The sequence below is a fragment of the Brachionichthys hirsutus genome, chromosome 13 (assembly GCF_040956055.1).
Source record: "Brachionichthys hirsutus isolate HB-005 chromosome 13, CSIRO-AGI_Bhir_v1, whole genome shotgun sequence".
Classification (NCBI taxonomy): domain Eukaryota; kingdom Metazoa; phylum Chordata; class Actinopteri; order Lophiiformes; family Brachionichthyidae; genus Brachionichthys; species Brachionichthys hirsutus.
In genome coordinates this window covers 4,672,589-4,693,176 of record NC_090909.1, presented here as the reverse complement: position 1 = coordinate 4,693,176, position 20,588 = coordinate 4,672,589, and the positions used below count along the sequence as shown (strand labels likewise).

Here is a 20,588-nt window from a genome sequence, read left to right as displayed (position 1 = left end):
TCCTGGATTGTGGATCAGTCTGAAATGTTTGGCAACATCGCAGTCAATGGAGCGTCATAATTTGCTCCTAAATATCTCGCCTGATTATCGACCAATGTGTATGGAATTTGACATAGTCACGCATGGTGGCGGTTTCTATCTCACCACCGAATTTCATCCGGATCAGATCCAGATCACCATGTGGACGGTGTAAACCCAAGTACGAGGGGAACGAGCTGCTCGGCGGAGGTCTGCGCTCTCCGAGTGCTTTTCTAGTTACGTTTTTTTTTTTTCTTGAGAAGAAAAAAGCATTCATTTGAAAATCAACGCACGAGGATCTCGCACCGGAAAGACGTCTGCATGGATTCGAAAAAAAAAGAAAAAGAAACAAAACGGAATAAATATGTAAGAGACGTGATTAATGCAGCGGCCCCTACGAGGCAGTTTGTCTTGAGCAACAAAAGACTGTAAACACACAGACAGCAGACTGTCAACACTCACACCACCGGCAAAGGCCTCATGAGGGGAGCAGGAAATACGGAGTTCAGATGTATTAGTCAAAATTCAGCCACCCATCCGCGCCGCCTCCCGCCTTTCGGGCCACGGCACTGATAAATGTGACAGGGTGAGGCAGGGAATGCCCCCCCCCCTCCCCTATCTCCAATCTCGCCACTTGCATTCTGCCTGTCCAGTCAAGCAGGAGAAATCGGAAGTCTTCGACTCCGGTTGTCATTTTCTCTGAGCGCTGTCAGCCCTTCGGGCTGAGCCTAAAATGTTTAATCAGTCGACTCTGAAGAGTTCTTTTTCCCGCTGATGCCTGACAGAAAAGCTGCTGCTTTCTCCTCGCCAGCTTTTTTAGTCGCCTTTAGTGTCCATATTCATCCGTCTGTCTGTCCTTCTGTCAAGTCGCTCAGCGACAAGAGCTCTGACAAATGCTTGTTGGCTAAATAGCCAACAAGCATTTGTCAGAGCTCTTGTCGCTTCATGCTCGTGTCCATCAGAACATCCGTCTGTCACGGCACGCACTCCGCTTGCTTTTCAGTGCGCCCTTTTCTCCATCCGGCCTTTTGTGCTTTGAGGTGTTGTTATTGTTGTGATCTTGTGACATTCTCTCTGTGAAGCGAGGAACGCTTCAAAGCCACCAACAAGCGCACATGCCTTCGCAGGCGTTAAGCCTAAGCACACCTGTGACCTTCCAAACCCCCCCCCACAGAGACACGCTGGCTTCTGACCTTACTTACCTTTTTCATCTGGCACGCCAGGTGGGGCGCCGCTCCCGTGTGAGCGTCTGACACACTGCAGGGTTTCAGCGCGATGTAAACAAGTTGTGTAACTTCTGTGGAATGAATCGCTAACTGGGCGAGCTAAATGAAGAGGGGGGGGGGGGGGGTTGCTATGTGTGTGTGAGAGAGCGAGGAGGTGTGTGTGTGTGTGTGCAGGACTGTATACATGGGTGTGATGGGGTTAGAAGCCAGGGGCTCTCTGTTAACAGAAATACAGGCCTGGTTGTCATGGTGAAAGACCCTGACAGCACACCCAGACTAAACTGTTAACAGCTCTTCACCAAGGAAACACACACACACACACACACACACACACGTCCCTCTATTACTCATCCACTCCCACCATACTGTAGATTATAATGAACTCTGTCTTTTTCTTGCTGCCCTCCTAACCCTTCCTTTTCTCTACACGCTCACACACACAGATCAGCTTCATCCGTGCTCAGGCAAGCTCGGACCACTCAGCGCACATCGTGTGTATTTAGATTTGCCCGTGCGAAGGAAGCGCGCGGTGCCGTCTCGCCCATTCGTCCAGGTGAGGGCCCGGCCACTGAAAGACGAGGGAGATAAGTGAGGAATCGCCCGAGAAAGGGGCGGCAGAGGCGAATTAGAAGCCGGGCAGATGAAGGAGGGAATAGTGACAGCAGGTAATTTATTGTTGCAGTGTTTTGCCTTCGTGTATCCATCTCAGTCTCAGTCAGCTTAGCTTTCAGTCAGTCCGTCTCCCCGAACCTTTCATCAGCACGCTTCATCTTTCCTCGGCTTCGTGCTTGTTCTCTTGACAGTTGGGATGTCTATCAGCATCCCAAAGCTTGTCAAAGCTAGTCACAAACCTCTTTATGCCCTGCAGGTGCGCACACACACACACACACACACACACACACACACACACACACAGTCAGAAGGAGCGTTGATGAATACATACAATAGACGACTACTAGCAGAAACCAGAATATCATCGGATTCGATACAAATTCAGGAAGCATGCTGGACCACTTCCGATGGGATGTGACCCAAAGGACCCCCCCCCCTCCAAACTAACAAGGTCTCTGCTGGGATCAAATGATTAGAAAGGTTCACTTTAAACTACACAACTTACTTTAATTATTTACATTTTAAGTTCAGGCCCTTTAAAAAAAAAAAAAAAAAGCTGCCCAGCCAAGCAGCCTTGTGAAAATGATAAAATAATACAAAAAAAAGAGAGAAATAAACTTGTAATTAAATGCAGAAATCATCTCCTGGTCTTAGATATTATGGATGGAGGCTGTGTGATACGTTAGCAGATAATACTATAATAGATTTGCGTAACAATATCCAGAAAGATGGTCAAGTGAAATCACACGCACACAAAAAAAAACCTCTCTCTCTCTCTAATAAATTAAGAATCTCTGTTGTTCTTCTTTCCAACCTTCCCGCCACAGATCTGCAGTCCTCATTGCATCAAGCCCCATCAGTATACGTGAAGATGACGGCGATGCTTCCTATGTGGAAGCAAATGTTTAAAAAAGACTTGAGGAAAATAACAAAGCTTATTTGTGAAGGCATGCATTCAGTTTCGCCTGTAAGACTTGCGGGTGAACAGGCTTCAGCATTTGGGAATTGGCTCACTGAGAGACTCCTTCATTTATCCGAGGCCTCTGAAAGCTGTCTGTCAACAATCGACTGGGGGGGGGGGGGGGGGTTCCACACTTTCTGCCTCTGGTTGTGTCTGAGAACAAGCCCGCTCGTTAGCACCAGGCATACATTTTGACACGGCTCTCTCATCAGCAGCTGCGTTTGAGCGCGCCCCTCGTGAATGTTGGGCAGACGGCTGCGCAGTCGCATGCGTCGACATTCGTGTCGTAAGTATAACGAGACAATCCTTGGCGCGTCTCTTTCAACACAGGCGGACAAAATGTGCTAACCGGGCTACACACAAATTGTCAGCGGCGTCAGGCTGATAGGCAACCGCTGTGTCGACATTAACGTGAGAGAATCTGACATGTTGCGACGGCATCCGATCCAGGTAAGCAATGGCTGCCGATGACAGCCGGGCCGGTCGAGTCTACTGGTTTAACGTTGATGGAAACGTGCAAACACACAGAGTTAAAAGGGTTTTTGGGGTTTTCTTGTTCTGTAAATCCTGCAGGAATGGATCTTTTTAGCCGTGCGGGGGGGGGGGGGGGGGGCAGAAAAGACTGGCGAGGATACCCTGACTGGATGTGGCTGAGAACTGAACATATCGCTGACGACTTGTCCAGAACCAAGATGGCCGCACCCTGACTGAAGCAGGGCATGCTAGAGCAAATCCTTGGCGTTTAAAAAAAAAACAAATGGCATCAAGACCTGAAACCAGCCATTTAGAAACGAATCAGGCGAATAACCGGCAGTGTCTCCGACATACAAGCACGTCATTTTACAGCCCGCTGTCATCGATCTCTCCTTACTACGAGCAGGAATGTAGCGTTAAAAAAAATACTCATGAAAGAATAAGCGTGAGATTACAAATGGGAGTAGAGTGACGCTAAAGCACAGTACAGGTGTCCATGGGTCGGGTCGCTGCAATGCAATGTGCACGAGTGGCATGTGTGTGCACGTTTATAAATAAACTGTGTATCCTTACAGTATTTATACCCACTCGTGTGCTTATGCGTGTACTTCTACGTGCCCTGCACATCCAGAAACTCACATTCTTGACATGCTCCCTCTCTTTCTAGCCGCCTTACAGTCCTGCTGGTCACACCAAAGCGCCGACCTCCCATAGCTCGGGCGGGACGTGGAACTTCAGACCTCTACCGCACTACTGAACCCAACCAATAAGAAACCGAGTTTGCTACCGTCTTTGTTTTGTTCTGTTTTCCCAACGCCTGATAAATTGTCACCGTTATGCTGCATCTGCGCTTGCATACAATACGTGGAGATGCATCACGCTCCTTTTCTACCCCCCCCCCCCCCCCCGCTGTCGTAACAGTTGTTCCCTTTTCACCATTGTTTCACCAACACACGTGTCCTCCTTCCCAACATAGCAGCCTCACGCGCCTGATTCACGCATGCAGCCGATCAGCTTCATTTCCATGTTCCACAAACTGATTCTAATATTATGCTGATGTCAGAACGGCGTCCCGCTGTACATGTGGTCCTCTGGGGGGGGGGGTCCCATCTCCCACTCGCTCTAACCAGGAGCAGATGGTTCTGGATGGACCAGGCAGCGTGAATAAGCCCCTATTGTCTGGGTGTAGCGTAGCTGCCTCGCCCAGATGGCATTTTGCACCTTTTGTGCGACTGCTGACTTTGGCCCGAGTGGGACAGCCTGTGCTGTCTGCTTCAGTGGGTGGTGTCCCTCCGCTGGCTTTCATCATCTTCTCCTGCTTTCTGCTTTGTCTCTTTGCCCCCCCCCCACACACACACACACACATCTCACTGCATCAATTCAGCCAGAAAATTCCTTGTAAAATGAGAGCATTTAGTTTTCTTTAAATAGTTGTGTGGAACTCTATATTTGTGGAAGGGGTGATTTGTCTCACTGTTTAAATCTGCACTTTACCCCAGGCACAGGGTTGGGTTTGTTATATTTGTGTGCATGTGTGTGTGCGCATGTGTGTGTGTGTGTGTGCGTGCGTGCACGCACCCCATCTGTTTTCATCTTCACTGAGCTGCAATAAGTAGCATTGGTGCGCCACCTCGCCACTTTCCCAATTTCCATGTAACGTCTAATTTACCGATCAGATCCAGGCGCATGCCTGATGAATGTGCACGCACACACACACACACACTGGCACAAACTCCTCTCTCTTGCACAAATCAGAGTTAGCGTGCTCGGGAGGCATCGTGTGTGCTCCGCCGTGCCCTCTGGGGGGGGGGGGGGGGGGGGGGCTAAATCCCCACCAGAGACAGTCTGCCTGGCAGGCTGGCACTTTAGCACGCAGGCTGTGTTTACAGCAACCTCTGGAAGATCAGGGTCTGATTACCACAAGGAATATACCCGACCTCTATCAGCGTGGAGGCAGGAGGGGAGCGAGAGAGTATGGTTCAATGTTGTGGGTTTATTGGGGCTGCTAAACCTTCATGCACACACAATCACACACACACACACACACAATGCTGTTTTTACTGGCAAACGGTGTCTGTCCAGGGAGCATTCTGGTTGTTTCAGTTTCAATCTTCCCCTCGACCCTGATCAAACACACCGACTGGCAACTAAAGATGATGTCACTGTTCCACAGCTGTCCCTACCACTCAGTGTGTGTGTGTGTGTGTGTGTGTGTGTGTGTGCGCGTGTGCCACTGAAAAGCTTTGTTGAGTTCAAATTGGAGTCTCTCTCACTGACTCCCTCGTCTTAATTCCGTCTTCTCGCAAAGCTCTGGAGATCCTGTAGGCTGTGTTGATAGCTTGGTCTGTATCGAGTTCCCACACACACACACACACAGTCTGTATGTTCCAATTCTAGCTGCCGGGAATGGCATGGGGAGAGAGTGGGAAAGGGAGGGGAAATGAGGCGAAAGTGGGGATACGTTTACATCACAAGCCATCAGAGGTTTGCGGTATTTTATTCACACGTAACGGTCCAAATACACAGCGAATACTCCGCATGTGTATATTTTGACGTGATGAAATTCAATGTGGACAGTGTTGTGTCGTTCATTACCCTCAAAGCAATTCACTGGCTTTCCATTTCAAACGTGTTTGATTCCTGGTGATAAATAGCTTACTGATAGAGGCATTTAAATATAAAAGCAATATGTGTCTAAATAAAAACATACAACAATGAGCATTACTGAAATTAGAGCTCAAAGGGTTTAAATAAAAATAATAAACATAGTTTACTTGCTCGAGATAGTGAAAAACCAGAGTTGTTCCAAATTATTCGAGGTTTTAGGAATCAGTCAGCAGCAGCAGGGGAATTAAGGCCACGCCTTCTGTTTTGACTCAAATATTTCTCTTTAGAAAGACTGCATGCAAAGAATGAATACAAAGTCTCTGCTTTTATCATTATTTTTTAACCCAACAAGGCTTTTATAACACTGCTTGAATCAAACCCGCTTGAGCTGAGAAGGAAAATAAAATATCGCTTTGAAATCTAACCGGTATTTATCTTGTGATGTTTCTCCCGAGGCTCCCGCCTCTTCGCCACTCAACACTGAGCGAGCAGTAAATGAGTCAGTGCCTGCTTCCTGCCTCGGCAAGGCAGCCTCGTGTATTCGATTAGCGATCGCGTTAAACTAGCCACAACGCAATTATTACGACGAGAGCGAAAAAGACACAACCGTGTACAAACAATAACTTCAGTTTGCTCCAATGTATTTCACATGACCACAGCTCGAGTGGCTTGGAGAAGACATCTTGCATCTTGGAAGTAAAACAAAAGCTGATTTATGTGTGTTTAAAAAAAAAAATGCAGTACTTCCTCCCCCCCCCCCCTCGCCCTGCTTTGCTTTAGGCGCTGTGCAGGGTTCAGCTGCACGGCGGGGACGGGTTGGAGGTCACGGTGTAGCTCTCCGCGTGGGTGTATAGGATGACTTTTGACCCCTTCTGACCCACTCAACAGCAGCCAAACTGGCGGTCCAACTGGGAGCAGAGGGGTCATGGGGTCAGGAGAAACACTAAGAGAAAGAGCATTTTCTCAGCCTCGCTCATATTTCTTTTTTTCCTCTCTTCTCACGTTCTCCTCACAGGATACAGCACGAATCGAATTTACAAAAAGGTAAAAAAAAAAGAAAAAAAGCCTTAATTTGGTATTGTGAGTGAAGACTACTTCCTTATTGGCGGCCAGTGTTTGAGATTTAAGAGCTTTCCAGCATTCAAGGATCATGAAACTCACTCGGCAGATAAAGCGCCAACATTTCAATCGAGCAGCGGAAAAGGAAAACAACAAAATGACAGTTTGTGTGTTTTTCCACCCGTAAGAGCAGGAAATCCTAAATGCATCAACGCTAAGCGTCTCGCATCTGGTTCCAACATTTACATTTGGTTTTTCCTTCTCAATGCGTATTCTCTCTCTTCTTTATTTCATCACTCTGCTTCACTTCTGCAGCTCAATCAAGGTACAAGGAATATGTCTTATAATAGAAACGTACAACAGGCCTACGCTCCTTTCACACACATGCCCCTCTTCCCAGGGCCCCTTTCCCCCCTGCCCCTCTCTCATTAAGGGTCATTTGCTCCTTTTCCGGCCAGCCACGCCTCGCTGTTCTTCTCCGTCTCTGATTGGCGAATTCTTCACAGTCTCTGATTGGCCTTGGTTTCAGATCCTCCCCTTTGCCCACCCTCATGAAAACTCCCACCAATTAATTAAGCCACGCCTTCTTCTTTTTCAGGACTACCTCCTCCGCCGCCTCTTCTTAGATGCTCCGCCCCCTCTCCGATCAGAGAACAAGGCGTCAGAGCGCCTCCTGCTGGACTGCACGCTTTCAACACGCCAAGTAAATCCCAGTTTTTTTGAAGGCTCTTCTGCATTAAATGCAACATAAAATGAATCTCCTTATCAAAGGGCATCAGTCTAACGACCTGACCTGGGGAGGGGGAGGGAGAGAGAGACACACACACACACAGAGAACTGTGCGTCATTTCATCACACAGCCGTAGGGTGCCATCTAGTGGTGCAACTGGAAACTGTGTCTGAGTAAATAGGAAAAATACAAACTACATTTTAAAATTTCAGTAAACTATCGAGTAAAAAAAACACACTTGTGTAATACTGAAGAAAACTGGCAGCGTGTCAGGGCTGAACATGAGAGCTAATCAAAGAGTTTAAAAGTATACAGGAGTAAATTTAAGGTATGAAATGATCTCATCTTCTCAACTTTTGAGAACTCTATCAGGTTTTGTTATTTTGGGGGAGGGGGGGTTGTCACAAATAGCGTGCATTTCTTATGCCGATTGATCAACTGGGGGTATTAATGACTCCCTTTTTTGCAAACTTCCCCTGTAATTTCTTTCCGAGATCCTGCCACACACTCTGCCACTTATTTTATTGACTATGTGTTCATGTGAGAGTCATGAATCCAACACAAACCTACGAAACTATAAGTGTGTGTGTGCGCACGCATCTGTCCGGCGTCAGCGCGTCGTCCCATACATCATAATGTCGTGATCCCGCAGAAATGGATTTGATCATTGATAGAACTATAACCCGTCATCGGGGCTTGATGAATGTGTCTCCTCACTGAGTGTTACGGGCATGTAAAGTGTTGCGCTGATGACCCGGCCGATGTCTGAGTGAGGAGGAAGATAAAACTCCACGTAAATCAGCACAACCGGGGGAATAACAGCACATTCCTGCAAATCATCCCAGGAATCTGAGGGTGTCCCGGTCCTGGAGAACAAATTTGGGAACGCTGCCAAAGCCCAGAAATAAAGAGAGATGAGGCTGAACTGAGCCACTGGGACCGGTGTCATTCTACTTCCTGTTTGGTCTCTTCCTATCCGAGAGGGAACATTTTAGTATTATTATTATTATTAAAATACTATTTTTAAAAAACAAAGATTTCAGGAAAATACTTAAAATACAACATATGAAGCAAGGATACCCAGAACTTGTTATATATGGAAGGATCATTGTGTATTAAATCAAACCTGTAGGGCTAAATTTCTATCAATTAAACAACATCTGTTTTCAAGCAAGTGGACAGCATGTCGAGTCAGAGGAGAGGGGGAAGAGGATAAAGGGCAAGAGTAAGAAATCGGAAAGATGAAAAGGCCGCCAGAGTGGCGAGGGATGCCTTTTAATAACATTAGGAGAGAATTACTGTGGTCGAGAACAAGGTCTGAGAGGGGAGTGCTCAGACAGCTCGGTGAAAGAACAAAGGGAGAGCTCGAGGTCCAAGGAAAGCCCACGGCGGATGAGACTGTGGATAAGTGTCGGAGACAGGATCCATAAATCCCGAACCCCATCGTCTATACGAGCCGAGGCCGGGGTCAAGGAGGGAGAGCACGAAGAGAGGGCTGAGTGGAGGTGGGAGGTAAATGATAATGCAGAAAGATAGGGCCATGGCCGTAAAAAGCATCTTAAGGTTGATGATGAATCACCGCAGCCAGATGCGATTTGGACATCGCTTCACTGAGATGTTTGTATTCAATGATCTCCGTCCTGGGCGGCGGGGACTGGACATGGCAACGATGTCGGGGTCATGACGCATGCATCAAATGAAAGCTCACCGTAGGTTGGAACGATCAACCCGCGTCTCACCCCAGGCATCCCTCACATCCCGCTGCACGCAGGACGCGAACGCCGGACTCGTCTTCACGAGACACGAACACGGCGGCGACTTCATTCCTGCTCCATTACGAGGCGTTTGCTCGATACAAGCGTCATTAGTTTGGTTTTCACTCTGGACCTGATTCTCAGCGGCCTCAACACAATTCTCAAATCAAACACACCTATTGGCGAAACTTTAGGCACCGTTCAGGCACTTATAGACACAATGTGCAAAACTCACCTGCTCTTTTTTTACTCAACCTTAAACAGTCTCAGTGTATTATAAAGTATATCACTACATCACAGTAATACACTTGTGATGCAGAACTGTAAGCACGAACAGCGAGATGCAGACGCAACTGATCCGATCAATGGAACAACGGAGATAAACAGAGAGGCAGAAGGAGGGAGAGTTTGTATCAGAGAACAGAGAATTGTTTCTTGCTAACATTTGATTTGAAGTACTCTACATAGTGTAAATGATGTAAAATAGAGCTTTGACTGATAGAAAAACTGTCTCTTCCAACAGGGATGAAGATTTTGACTCTTCATCCAGCTCAGAAGTGAGGGCAGTGCAGGGGAAAATAACTTAATGAGGATGTAGGCCGACAGCAAAGCGAGACAGCGTCCAGCAAAGCTCGAGTATCAATACGTATGTGGTTGTGTCTTTTAATTAATAAAGGTGAAATACTTAAAATGCTCTCAGGGAAGCAGTAATCCTGCTAAAGGACGCGCGCACGCACACGCAGAAAAAAACTAACAATCAATCACACAACCGACCCCCCTCAGCAGTGAGAGTCAAAAGACACCGAGAGGCTTTGGCAAAGCTCACCTTTCTCCACTAGAGGGAGACACCCCTTCCATCCGTCCATCATCCATCTTCATCAGGGTCGTGCACGCAACAGTCTCAGTTTGGATTTCCAGACTTCCCTTTCCCCAGACACCTCCTCCAGGCCTTCCAGGCATTTCCCGGGGCCTTCCCAAGCCATCCGAGAGACACCGTCTCTGCAGCGTGTCCTCGGTCTTCCCTAAGGCCTCCTCCTGTCCGGACACCTGGCCCCGCTCCATGTGGAGGAGACGGCTGTCCCATGCGGAGGTCCTCTCTGTTGACTGAGCTCCTCATCCTGATGGTGCATCCAGGCAAACCTGGCCCGAGTGCTGTTAAATGAGGAAGAGGAAAGATGAAGACCTTTTCTTAAATAACACACATATCAACAAATTAATGGCACCTTCCAAAACATGAGATCAGCTAAACGCTGTCTGATGAAATCACCAGTTTTATAATATTATAGTATACGAGGCTATATAGTATATGATATTATAGTATATGAATACTGAAGTAAAATTACCGCATCTCTTGGGCTCAAAGTTAAATCTGGTCTGAATCTGAAAACTACGTAAATGGTTAATTTAAGAGTGACGTCAGTGTTCAATCTGACGCTGCCTTGTTTATATTAATACATGATTAATGTATTTTTAAAATAAGATTATTTATATATATATATATATATGTGTGTGTCCTCTGCAAGTCTAAAACACCCACCAAGCAGACAAGGAGCGCGTTTGGAGCCAGAACCGACTCGGGAGGCTTCGCACAATCCCGTCATTTCCCGAAGCTCCAGCCCAGGACAAGCCGATAGGTGCAATCGTGCAGGTGCGGAAGCATTTCACGCATTCCTCGCCGGCGCAGTGGACGTTAAATGGGTGTGACCCAAATACTCGTTTGTCGTCTCCGGTTACGCGCGAACCGCGTCCGTCTCTAAACTTCTGTTACCTCGACGCCGCTCTTTGAGACGCAAATCGTGACGAGTTGACATCGAAACGACAACAAAAAGCGAAGACTACGATCGGGGAGGGGGCGGGGCGTCGTCTACCTGGCGTACTTATCCTGACAGGTAAGGCGCAGACGGAGCCTTTGGCGGAAGTCCAGGTCGGTGTGTTTCACCGGCACCGCGTCGTGGGGGGGACGCACGCACGCACACACACGCACACACGCACACGCACACACTGATCTCTGCTCCGGTCCTCCCAGCTGCCTGCCATGGGGGACGTCAGCAAAGGGAAGAAGGTGTTCGTAATGAAGTGCGCCCAGTGCCACACGCTGGAAAAGGGGGGGCGCCACAAAACCGGACCCAATCTGTGGGGTCTGTTTGGGAGGAAGACGGGACAGGCGCCTGGGTTCTCCTACACCAAGGCCAACGTCGAGAAAGGTATGGATGGCTTCTAGTTACCTGGAGAACACCTGGAAATAGATAAGTGAGCAAATGAAGCCGCAGCATGTAGAAAAGCACCGACAGCCATGCTGCTAACCGGATAATCAGGTCACACGCTGGAGGTGAGCTGGGGTTCCTGTAGAGCGGCTTGATGACTTTAAACAGGAGCAGGTGAGCAAAGACACGCCCAGGAGGGAGGATGGGGGGGGGGGGCAAGAGGAGACACAGGAAAGAAACGAGTCACAGCCCATCTCCAGCAAAATTTAAAAAAATTAATTTGTGGCCTCAGTGAGTTCTCCAGTGAATCTAGAAATGTGATAATCGTGCCGTTGTTACAGAGCTAAGAAGCTCCGTCAGCGTTTTTTTGTGTCGCTTCCAGGAAAATGAGAAAGTAGAACTCATAAGATCAGAGTTCAGATTTAGAAAACTTTACGGATGAATTTTGTTTGTTTGTTTATAGGTATCACGTGGGACGAGGAAACGCTGGATACCTACCTTAAGTGCCCTAAGAAATACATTCCTGGGACCAAGATGCTTTTCGGTGGCCTCAAAAAGTCAAAGGAAAGAGAAGACATCATCGCCTATTTAAAGGAAGCCAGCTCCTCCTAATATCCTGGAAGCCGCTACGTCTGCGTCCTGTATACAGAACCATTACGTTACCATGCATTTGCTGTGGGGGGGGGGGGGGGTAGTTTATTTTAATTATTTCTTTGCAAGGCTGCCACGCTGTTATTCCGTCTCTTTTAATTATCACAAGTCCACCTTTGACTGTCTTTTGGGATCTGGCCAAAAAAAAGAGTTGTTGTTTACCTGAATATTTAACTTCTGCTTACACAGATACTCTGCACTTTGTATTTATGTCGCTTCAATTCTTCCTGCATTTAGGGTTGGGTTTGTTTTTTTATTATTATTGTTTTTAGTGCTTAAAATGGGTACATTTGGGCATACAAAAGGTGAAAAGGTGCTGGCATGTCTATTTTCTCCTCTTTATAAAATGCTGTGTGATTTCATTGTCTTAAGAACTGTTTGGTGAACTGTTTGTCATTTACAATAAAACCGACCATTTGTGGTAAAGGTGATGTTTTCTCTGGCATACTCGACCTGCAGCAAAATTTTCTGGTTTCCTTCCTCTTTAATATTATATTGTGTTAATTTAAACTCAAACTAAAAGACACAATTCATAAGTAAATGTGAGAAAAAACATTGTATCTGGTGCTGTGAGGTGACTCACTAAATCAAATATGAAAATCAGATATGTCAGGTTCGCGTACATGTTTAAATATTCCTTGTGATGCCTACTTTGTTTGTGTATGTTTTGTTTTTGTGGGTTTTTTTGCACACAAACTATTACACAGAATTTTGAATTTAACAGTAGGGTAAAACACCACGAACGAACAGCAGATGGCGCCATTTCTACGATGAAATCAAATCAGCGCCAAATGAAATGTGTCAAATAGAAGGTAGGCATGCTGAGTTGAAACACAAGGACCAGACACAGACAGACCATCGTGTCAGCCAGTCGGACTGAAGCCGACTCGACGCCACCGAGTCCCTGATCCAGACGCGCTGGGCCTGCCCGAGCTGCCTCCGCCTCCCCGGGACCTTCAGCACCGCAAGGAAAAGGTATTCTGTTGTTATTGACCGGAGGCGTGAGAAGAGCGGTTCGATGCGGGGATCGGGTTTATTAGTGATCCATATCAGCTGCAGCTCTCCAAATGTCAGAGGAGCCCCATCAGTCTGGGGGGGGGGGGGGGGGGGGTGCACAACACAACACTGACAGTCCATTTAGGTTGGGTTGGTTAATAATCCCGCAGCATCACCGGGATATTAAAGCATGCTGCATATTTAACCAGATTATTTCATTGTATATGGAGATTATCACTATTTCAATCCGATGCAGCATTTTCTTCTTTCTCAAACGCACGTGGAACCAACACGAGATTATCAATCTTGTGTTGGGGGGGGGGGGGGGGGGTTGCATCTGCTGCAGTGTGGCGCTGCAACAAGTTTATTGTGCTATGAAGAGAGAGAGAGAGAGAGAGAGAGAGAGACCTTCCAGAGGGAGCAGCAGAACTCAAGTGTGTGTTTGCAGAACCAGAGTGTGTGTTTGCAGAACCCGAGTGTGTGTTTGCAGAACCCGAGTGTGTGTTTCCAGAACCAGAGTGTGTGTTTGCAGAACCCGAGTGTGTGTTTGCAGAACCCGAGTGTGTGTTTGCAGAACCCGAGTGTGTGTTTGCAGAACCCGAGTGTGTGTTTGCAGAACCCGAGTGTGTGTTTGCAGAACCAGAGTGTGTGTTTGCAGAACCCGAGTGTGTGTTTGCAGAACCAGAGTGTGTGTTTCCAGAACCAGAGTGTGTGTTTCCAGAACCAGAGTGTGTGTTTGCAGAACCCGAGTGTGTGTTTGCAGAACCCGAGTGTGTGTTTGCAGAACCAGAGTGTGTGTTTGCAGAACCAGAGTGTGTGTTTGCGTCCGGCAGCAGGATGGACCTGGTCCAGATCATTGTGTCCGTCCACATCAGTCTTTGCTCCGCGTGGTCCCCCCACTCTTCTATGGGCAGCGTCCACTCTGTGACGTGTGAGTATGAGACAGGCGATGCTTGCATGCATGCATGTTTGCGTGTTGCGGCATGAGATCATCCGTGATTCTCATCCTCCCGCAGCTCTGAGGTTCCTGCATGAGCCGCCGAGGTTCGAGCCCTGTTGTCTGGCGCCGCCACCTCCGCCGCCGTTCTTCCCACCTCCACCTCAGCCGTGGAAGAGGGGCGGTCCTGTAAGTGTTCCAACAATCGCAAGCATAAAAAAAGAAAAAAATGCTTTCCACACGCTGAAACCGTCTTCTCTCGGGTTTGGTTCCCACGTCTGATTGAAGGTTGGCGTTAGCATCTTCGACCCATCTGGAGGAAAGGAGAAGGAAAGCCAGAACACGAGGTGCTCACCCGGACCTCCGGGACCCCGGGGCCCAGAGGTAAGGTCCGTCTTTTGCACTAGTGGTTGTGTGCCGTATAGACGGAAAAGAGGCAAATCCTAAAGCAATCATAAAAAGGAAGTTAACATTTACGCCGAGCTGCAGCGGAGAACGCGACAGACGTGATGGATTCTGCGTCTTTCTTTAGGGTCGTGGTGGATTACCTGGCATTCGAGGACCAAAAGGAGAAAAGGTGTGTTATTCATCTCGAATAAAAACAAATGCCACAGAAATACCTAAATGCGTGTGTCCTTGCTGTCCTTAATGTCCTTAATGTCCTACATCTCCTCTCCATCAATTGTTCTTCTCCAGGGAGAAATTGGACGTCCAGGGTCAAAGGTGAGCCGCTCCTCCTTTCCTGCATGTCTCCTCGTCTCACTCTGGTTCCATGCCCCCCCCCCCCAGCCTCCGCTGTCCCCTCTGTGATGTCATTTGTGGGTCATGCGTCTGCGTTTGTCTCTGGAAACTCAAACCACATGGAAAAGTTCTATCATACCCCGCTGCATCCTCCTGCTCCATCACTCCTTCTTCCTCCCTTGCATCGCCCTCTCCTCCGTCCCGTTGGCCCGGCTCCAGCAGCAGCCCTCATACTGGAACCCAGCCATGCTGATCCAGCCCCCCCCCCCCCCCCCAGCACTCCACGACTGCGCTTTAATCTCACTAAGTGCTTTCTCCTCTCCGTGATAAATCTGCTTCACGCAGCTGCGGCACGTCCACGCCGGTTCTACAGGCTGCCATTTTAATGCGAGAGAGAGAGCGCGCCCTGCTACCATGGCAGCAGCTCTGGGGTGCGCATGCAGGTGCTAGAGAGATGTGGGGCAGTTGTGTAATGTGTTTCTGCCGCGCTGCTTGGAAGCAGCTGGCAAACAAAGCAACAATTCATCTTTTATTCCCGTCCGCTAATCACACCCTTTTTATTTTTGCTTTGTCATGTTTCACTTGAGCCCACAAGTGGTCTGTTTGGCTAGCTTAGCATCGCTGTCATTTCTGAGAATGGCTCGTTTCCTTTCCTAGGAGGACACAGAGGCACCTCGTGCTGCGCACCGTGCCGTTACCTGTTAGCAATGCAGACGAGAACGAGGCCACGGCGTGCTAGTCTTTGAGCTTCATGCTCAGCTGCAGCGAAACAATGTTACATGCTAATGCTAATGTCTCCGTAGGGCCGCACAGGGGCGCCAGGCCTCCCGGGGAAACATGGACTAACGGGGTGGCCCGGTCCAGACGGACCCGAGGTAGGCCTGAATATATTTCAGTACAGTTGGCTACTTTTTTTGACACATTTTCCTGCATGTTTATTTTGTTCAGGGTGAAAAAGGGGATCCGGGACTCATGGGTTTACCAGGACTGAGGGGACCGCCAGGGACGAAGGTTATTCATAAACGTGCACGATCACGTAGAGTTATGCATAATTATGACGTAGCTTATCTGATGTTTTGTTCCTCGTGTGTTGTTTCAGGGTTTGCCTGGATTTAAAGGAGAGAAGGTGAGTTCAGGGGTCACGTTTTATTTGGGCCACTATAAAATGATTTATTTTTTTAGTTGTCGTTTTTCTCTCTGCGCGTCCTGTCCAATTCTTATTTCTGCGTTTTGTGCTGTGGAACAATGTTGCTGATGGGATTTCCCTCTGGGATTAATCAAGCTTTCTAATTCTGGTTATGCGAAGGGGCTTCGTGGTGACGCTGGAGCCGGAGGACGAAGAGGAGATAAGGTGCAGCGAATAATGAACGTTTCCGACCCATAAATCGTTCCTGAAAGTTGCCTTGTGTTCCGTTAGCAGTATTACATGTACTTACCGGTAATCATTTAACAGTTGTTGCTGGCCTCACGTTTTTATGACGCGTCAACTTCTGGAGTCTTCTGTCTCAAAAGCAGATTCAAGTAACGCTAAAGCATTTTCACGAGTTCCCGTTCTACTCAGGCGGTGGACTCACGTCGACCTCTTAACTTGTCTCCGTTCAGGGTTCGGTGGGTTTTCCTGGGATGCTGGGACAGAAGGTAAGAATGACTTCATAATTATTTCATATGCATTAAAGATTTGAATGTAAATTGAATCCCTTTCACAGGGTGAGCAGGGACCAAAGGGAGAGCAAGGTGTCCAAGGGAAGAGAGGACCGACTGGTCGACCCGGGAAAAGAGGCAAACAGGTGAATGATGGCACGGAAGACGCTTGCTGGAGACGCACACGCACACGCACACGCACACGCACACGCACACACACACACACACACACACTCACACACACGCTGTACCCATGGACTAGATTTTCATAATTATGCACGAGTGGAATGTAGGTTGCAATGTGTGCTTCTGTTTTCTAAAACTGGTGCGATGCCTGGTTTTTTCTCAGGGCTCGAAGGGCCACAATGGAATCCCAGGGGTCATGGGCCCCCCGGGACCACCCGGTCCAAACGGCCATCCGGGGCCCCCTGGCCCCCCTGCATCAGGTGGTTTATAACGCGTAATATCACACGTCTGCTGCCTGCCTTCTATTGTCACACATCTTTCGTGTTTTGCAGCGCTTTATCTCGTCGGGGAAAAGGGAGCGAAGGGTCCTCAGGGTCCGCCGGGTCGCTGCGACTGTGATTCCACTGTCGGTGCAAATAATGCTCCGTTTGGGAGCTACACGCAACGGGGCAGCGCCAATAAAGTCCCAGCCGTAAGAACGCCTCGCACGAAACTGCTGAGGGTAAAGCGGACTAAACTGAATCCGCGCGCGTGTGTGTGTGTGTGTGTGTGTGTGTGTGTGTGTGTGTGTGTGTGTGTGTGTGTGTAGATATTTGTGGTAAGCAGCGAAGAAGAGATGGGCCGTCTGCGTCTCGACAATGCACTAGCGTTCAGGAAAGACCAGAGGGTGCTGTACTTCAGAGACAAAGAGGGATGGAAGCCGGTCCAGGTAGGCGGAGCCCACGAACTCAAGCTCTCGTCGAGTTCTTTTACGTCACGGTTTTCTCCGTCGCTGTGTGTTTGTTCTCTCGACCTCCGTTCCACTAGCCGTTCCAGTCGTTCCAGTCCACGGAGAAGGTCCGGACAGAGCCGGCGTGTGCGGGGACGGAACAGTGCAGGCCCAAAACGGCGAGGAGTGCGACGACGGAAACCAGATCGTCACGGACGCTTGTCTCAGTGAGTTACCCCCCCCCCCCCCCTTGTTCGGCGTGCCCCTCGGGTTCCGTGCGGGTCCATCCAGTTGCCGTTGCGTGATCCGCCTCTCATTGGCCACCATCCTCTCGCTTCCCCGTTCGGCTCCACGAGCCAAAAAAAACGCCGCATTGGCGTTTGTGAAATGTGCAGGAGTGCCAAAGCAATCACCGGCGTCATCTTCGCTCCCTTCTCTTCCTCACGTGCCACCGGCCTTCTCCTCATCCTCCTCTCTCCGTCGCTTCAGACTGCAGGTGGGCCTACTGTGGCGACGGCTACCGCCACGAAGGAATGGAGGAGTGCGACGGAAAGGACTTCGGCTACCAGACATGCGAGTCCTATCTTCCTGGGTATGTTCACGGCGGCGTTCGGAGGGCGTGCGTGACGTGCACGTTACCCTGCAGCGAGCCTTTTAATGGTCGCGTCGATTTGATTTCACGTGTCTGAAAGCAGAGACGATGGTGCATCGTCCTGGTAACGGTCGCTCTTTTAGAAGAGGATTTGGTTTAAATTTTGTGTGTGTGTGAGAGAGAGAGAGAGAGAGAGTTGCGTCTCAACGAAAGCCCGGTTCCGCCCTAACTAAATATCCGTATGACACCTGTCTCCGTGTCTTCTGCAGGTCCTTCGGGCAGCTCGGGTGCACCGACTCTTGCCTCATTGATTCCACCGGTTGCAAGTATTTCACCTGAACCAGGAAGTAAAATGCAAACGTCTAGATTGCAACTTTGCAGGGATCATACCTGAGATTTCTGTTTGAAGTTTCTCCCTTTAGAAAAAAACAGATGGACTGAGAGAGCGAGTACGAATGGAAGGCTCTTGTTCCTGCTCTGAGCCACTGAAAGTCACGGGAGTCGGCTTTGAATCGACTCCATCCGAGCTCCCGTGGAGGTGTGACTCCTTTTTTGTCGACGTCGGGGAGCAGCTAATCGTTTGTCAATCCATTGGCTGCAGCACTGTTATGGACACTGGTAGTTAACCACATGTATGACTTGACTGTTGATGCAGAAATATAAGCTATGTCACGAACTACTTAGAAGAAGAAGAAGGAGCCTTTTACAAAAGAGGGGCGATGACCTTGAAGACGTTTGTACTGTAATTCAGGGGCGTGTAATTAATTATGTGTTTATTCCTGTGCAATGTATTACAAAAAGAACGTGTATTTCTGAGGTGCAATAGTGATAATGCATGAAAGTGCGTTTCAATGTGCAGCTGACTGCTTGTAAATGCACCAGCCAAAGGGGCGGAGCCTCTAGATAGTGAACGTTCAAATGTCTGACAGGAGACAGAGACTTAAACAACAAACAACAACAAGCATGGAGCCGCAGCTCAGCCCCGCCCCGTTTCATTCAGAGAAATGTAATCTGCATGCATGACTGTGAATTTCCTAAAAACGATGTGAAAATAAAAAAAAAATCAGCAGACGAGAAGCTCGATTCGCTCAAGTCCCGGCGGAAGCTGCGTGGGCGGGGTTTATGAGCGAGCGCAGCCAATCAGAAGAGGAGTTCCCACGATGATTTCAGTATGATGAAAGTGCCACGTAGAGAGAGAGAGAGAGAGCCAAGCCTCTCGAGTGGACTCGTCCGTGGAAGCGCGTCCTGTGCGCGCTTGTCGCGGCGCTCCCGGTGGATGAATGACGCTGCTCGCGCTGCTGGGCTGCCTCTGCGCCGCCGTCGCCGCGGGGGGGAAGCTGCCCGAGGCGGAGGTGACGGTGGAAGTCCTGCACAGACCGTTCCTCTGTCACCGGCAGTCCAAGTACGGGGACATCCTGCTGGTCCACCACGAAGGAATCTTTGAGAACGGGACCGTGTTCCACTCCAGGTGGGGGGGGGGGGGGGGGGGGGGGGGGGGTTTGTTTTCTTTCTTCAAAATTGTTTTCTCATGTGATTGCAAGAAGAAAGTGCAAAGTTCTACTTTTCAGCTGTTCCTGTGCAGAGGCGTTAAAGGACATTTGAGGGCCCCCATCACACGCACACACACACACACACACACACACACACACACACACACACACACAATCCCTGCTGTGTGTTAAAACGTGCCACACATGCTGCTGAAACTAAAACAGCTACGAGTGAATTCATATGAACCTTTCTGGCCATGAGTTCTGAATATAAATCACAAAAGTAGACGGATTGAAAGCTTGCCATTGGGATTTGGATTCAATCTTTCTGGCTGTTTCTGTTCATGTTTGTCAGCAGGGTAACGTTTACGTGTGATTATGCATTATTATCTCCAAAAGAGCTAACATCATAATTGTTGAGCATAATTATCAAATAAGTTTAAAGTGTTAAAAACACCAAAAGGGGTCCAATAGCCAGCGGTTAGTTTTATACCTTAAGGTTCACCAGACATGCAGAGTATAGTTATAGTAGTATTATGCCAAATATAGTAACAGTAATATAAAATCTCTTGTCTCATAAATTACTATGAAGTTACCAGACACTATAATTTAGGACAGATATACAATTATGAATCTGTGCTGAACAACACACACAGGCCTTCACAAAGACGGGTAACACATTCACGCACACACACACACACACACACACACACACACAAACAGTGCAGTGTGTGTTATCACCTCTGATCGATACGTTAGGTAAAGGAGCGAGCATGCAGGATTTTACATATTTCCATTATCTGTGCAGCTTTTTCGGCCATTTCTAATAATCAACGTCTGCAAATGTAACAGTAAGGCACCGGGACGCTTGTGTGTGTGAGAGAACAATGTTTTTCCACTGTAATAATGATTCTTATTGCATTGTGACTGTGTCGGACGTCTCAGCCCCTCGGCCTTCATACCTGCAACGACCCCCTCTATTGTCTTACGTCTGTCCACC

At 48.5% G+C, this 20,588-nt stretch overlaps 2 protein-coding genes across 3 annotated transcripts; both read left to right on the top strand.

Moving 5' to 3' along the window:
* Positions 1-11,212: 11,212 nt before the first annotated feature.
* Positions 11,213-12,712, top strand: LOC137902993 (cytochrome c iso-1/iso-2-like). Of its 2 annotated transcripts, none has more exons than XM_068747105.1 (3): positions 11,213-11,330; positions 11,468-11,645; positions 12,109-12,712. In XM_068747105.1, the coding sequence occupies exons 2-3, from the start codon at positions 11,477-11,479 to the stop codon at positions 12,255-12,257; spliced, it is 318 nt and encodes a 105-aa protein (XP_068603206.1). In that variant the 5' UTR covers positions 11,213-11,330; positions 11,468-11,476; the 3' UTR covers positions 12,258-12,712. The 2 variants fall into 2 exon arrangements, with proteins under 2 accessions (XP_068603206.1, XP_068603207.1); XM_068747106.1 differs by lacking the exon at positions 11,213-11,330 and adding an exon at positions 11,351-11,365.
* A 1,417-nt stretch (positions 12,713-14,129) lies between these two features.
* Positions 14,130-18,437, top strand: LOC137903041 (acetylcholinesterase collagenic tail peptide-like). Its single transcript, XM_068747160.1, is given in 18 exon segments — positions 14,130-14,223; positions 14,309-14,418; positions 14,518-14,613; positions 14,762-14,806; positions 14,926-14,952; positions 15,774-15,845; positions 15,919-15,981; positions 16,070-16,096; positions 16,277-16,321; positions 16,573-16,608; positions 16,677-16,757; positions 16,961-17,057; positions 17,130-17,269; positions 17,387-17,506; positions 17,605-17,632; positions 17,635-17,733; positions 17,996-18,098; positions 18,368-18,437. Coding segments are annotated over 18 exon segments (1,353 nt in total).
* Positions 18,438-20,588: the final 2,151 nt, after the last annotated feature.

Excerpts from the sequence above, each read along its gene's own strand:
- LOC137902993 (XM_068747105.1), top strand. The coding sequence starts at position 11,477 with ATGGGGGACGTCAGCAAAGGGAAGAAGGTGTTCGTAATGAAGTGCGCC. Across the intron at positions 11,646-12,108 it reads CAAGGCCAACGTCGAGAAAG|GTATCACGTGGGACGAGGAA; the intron begins GTATGGATGGCT and ends GTTTGTTTATAG.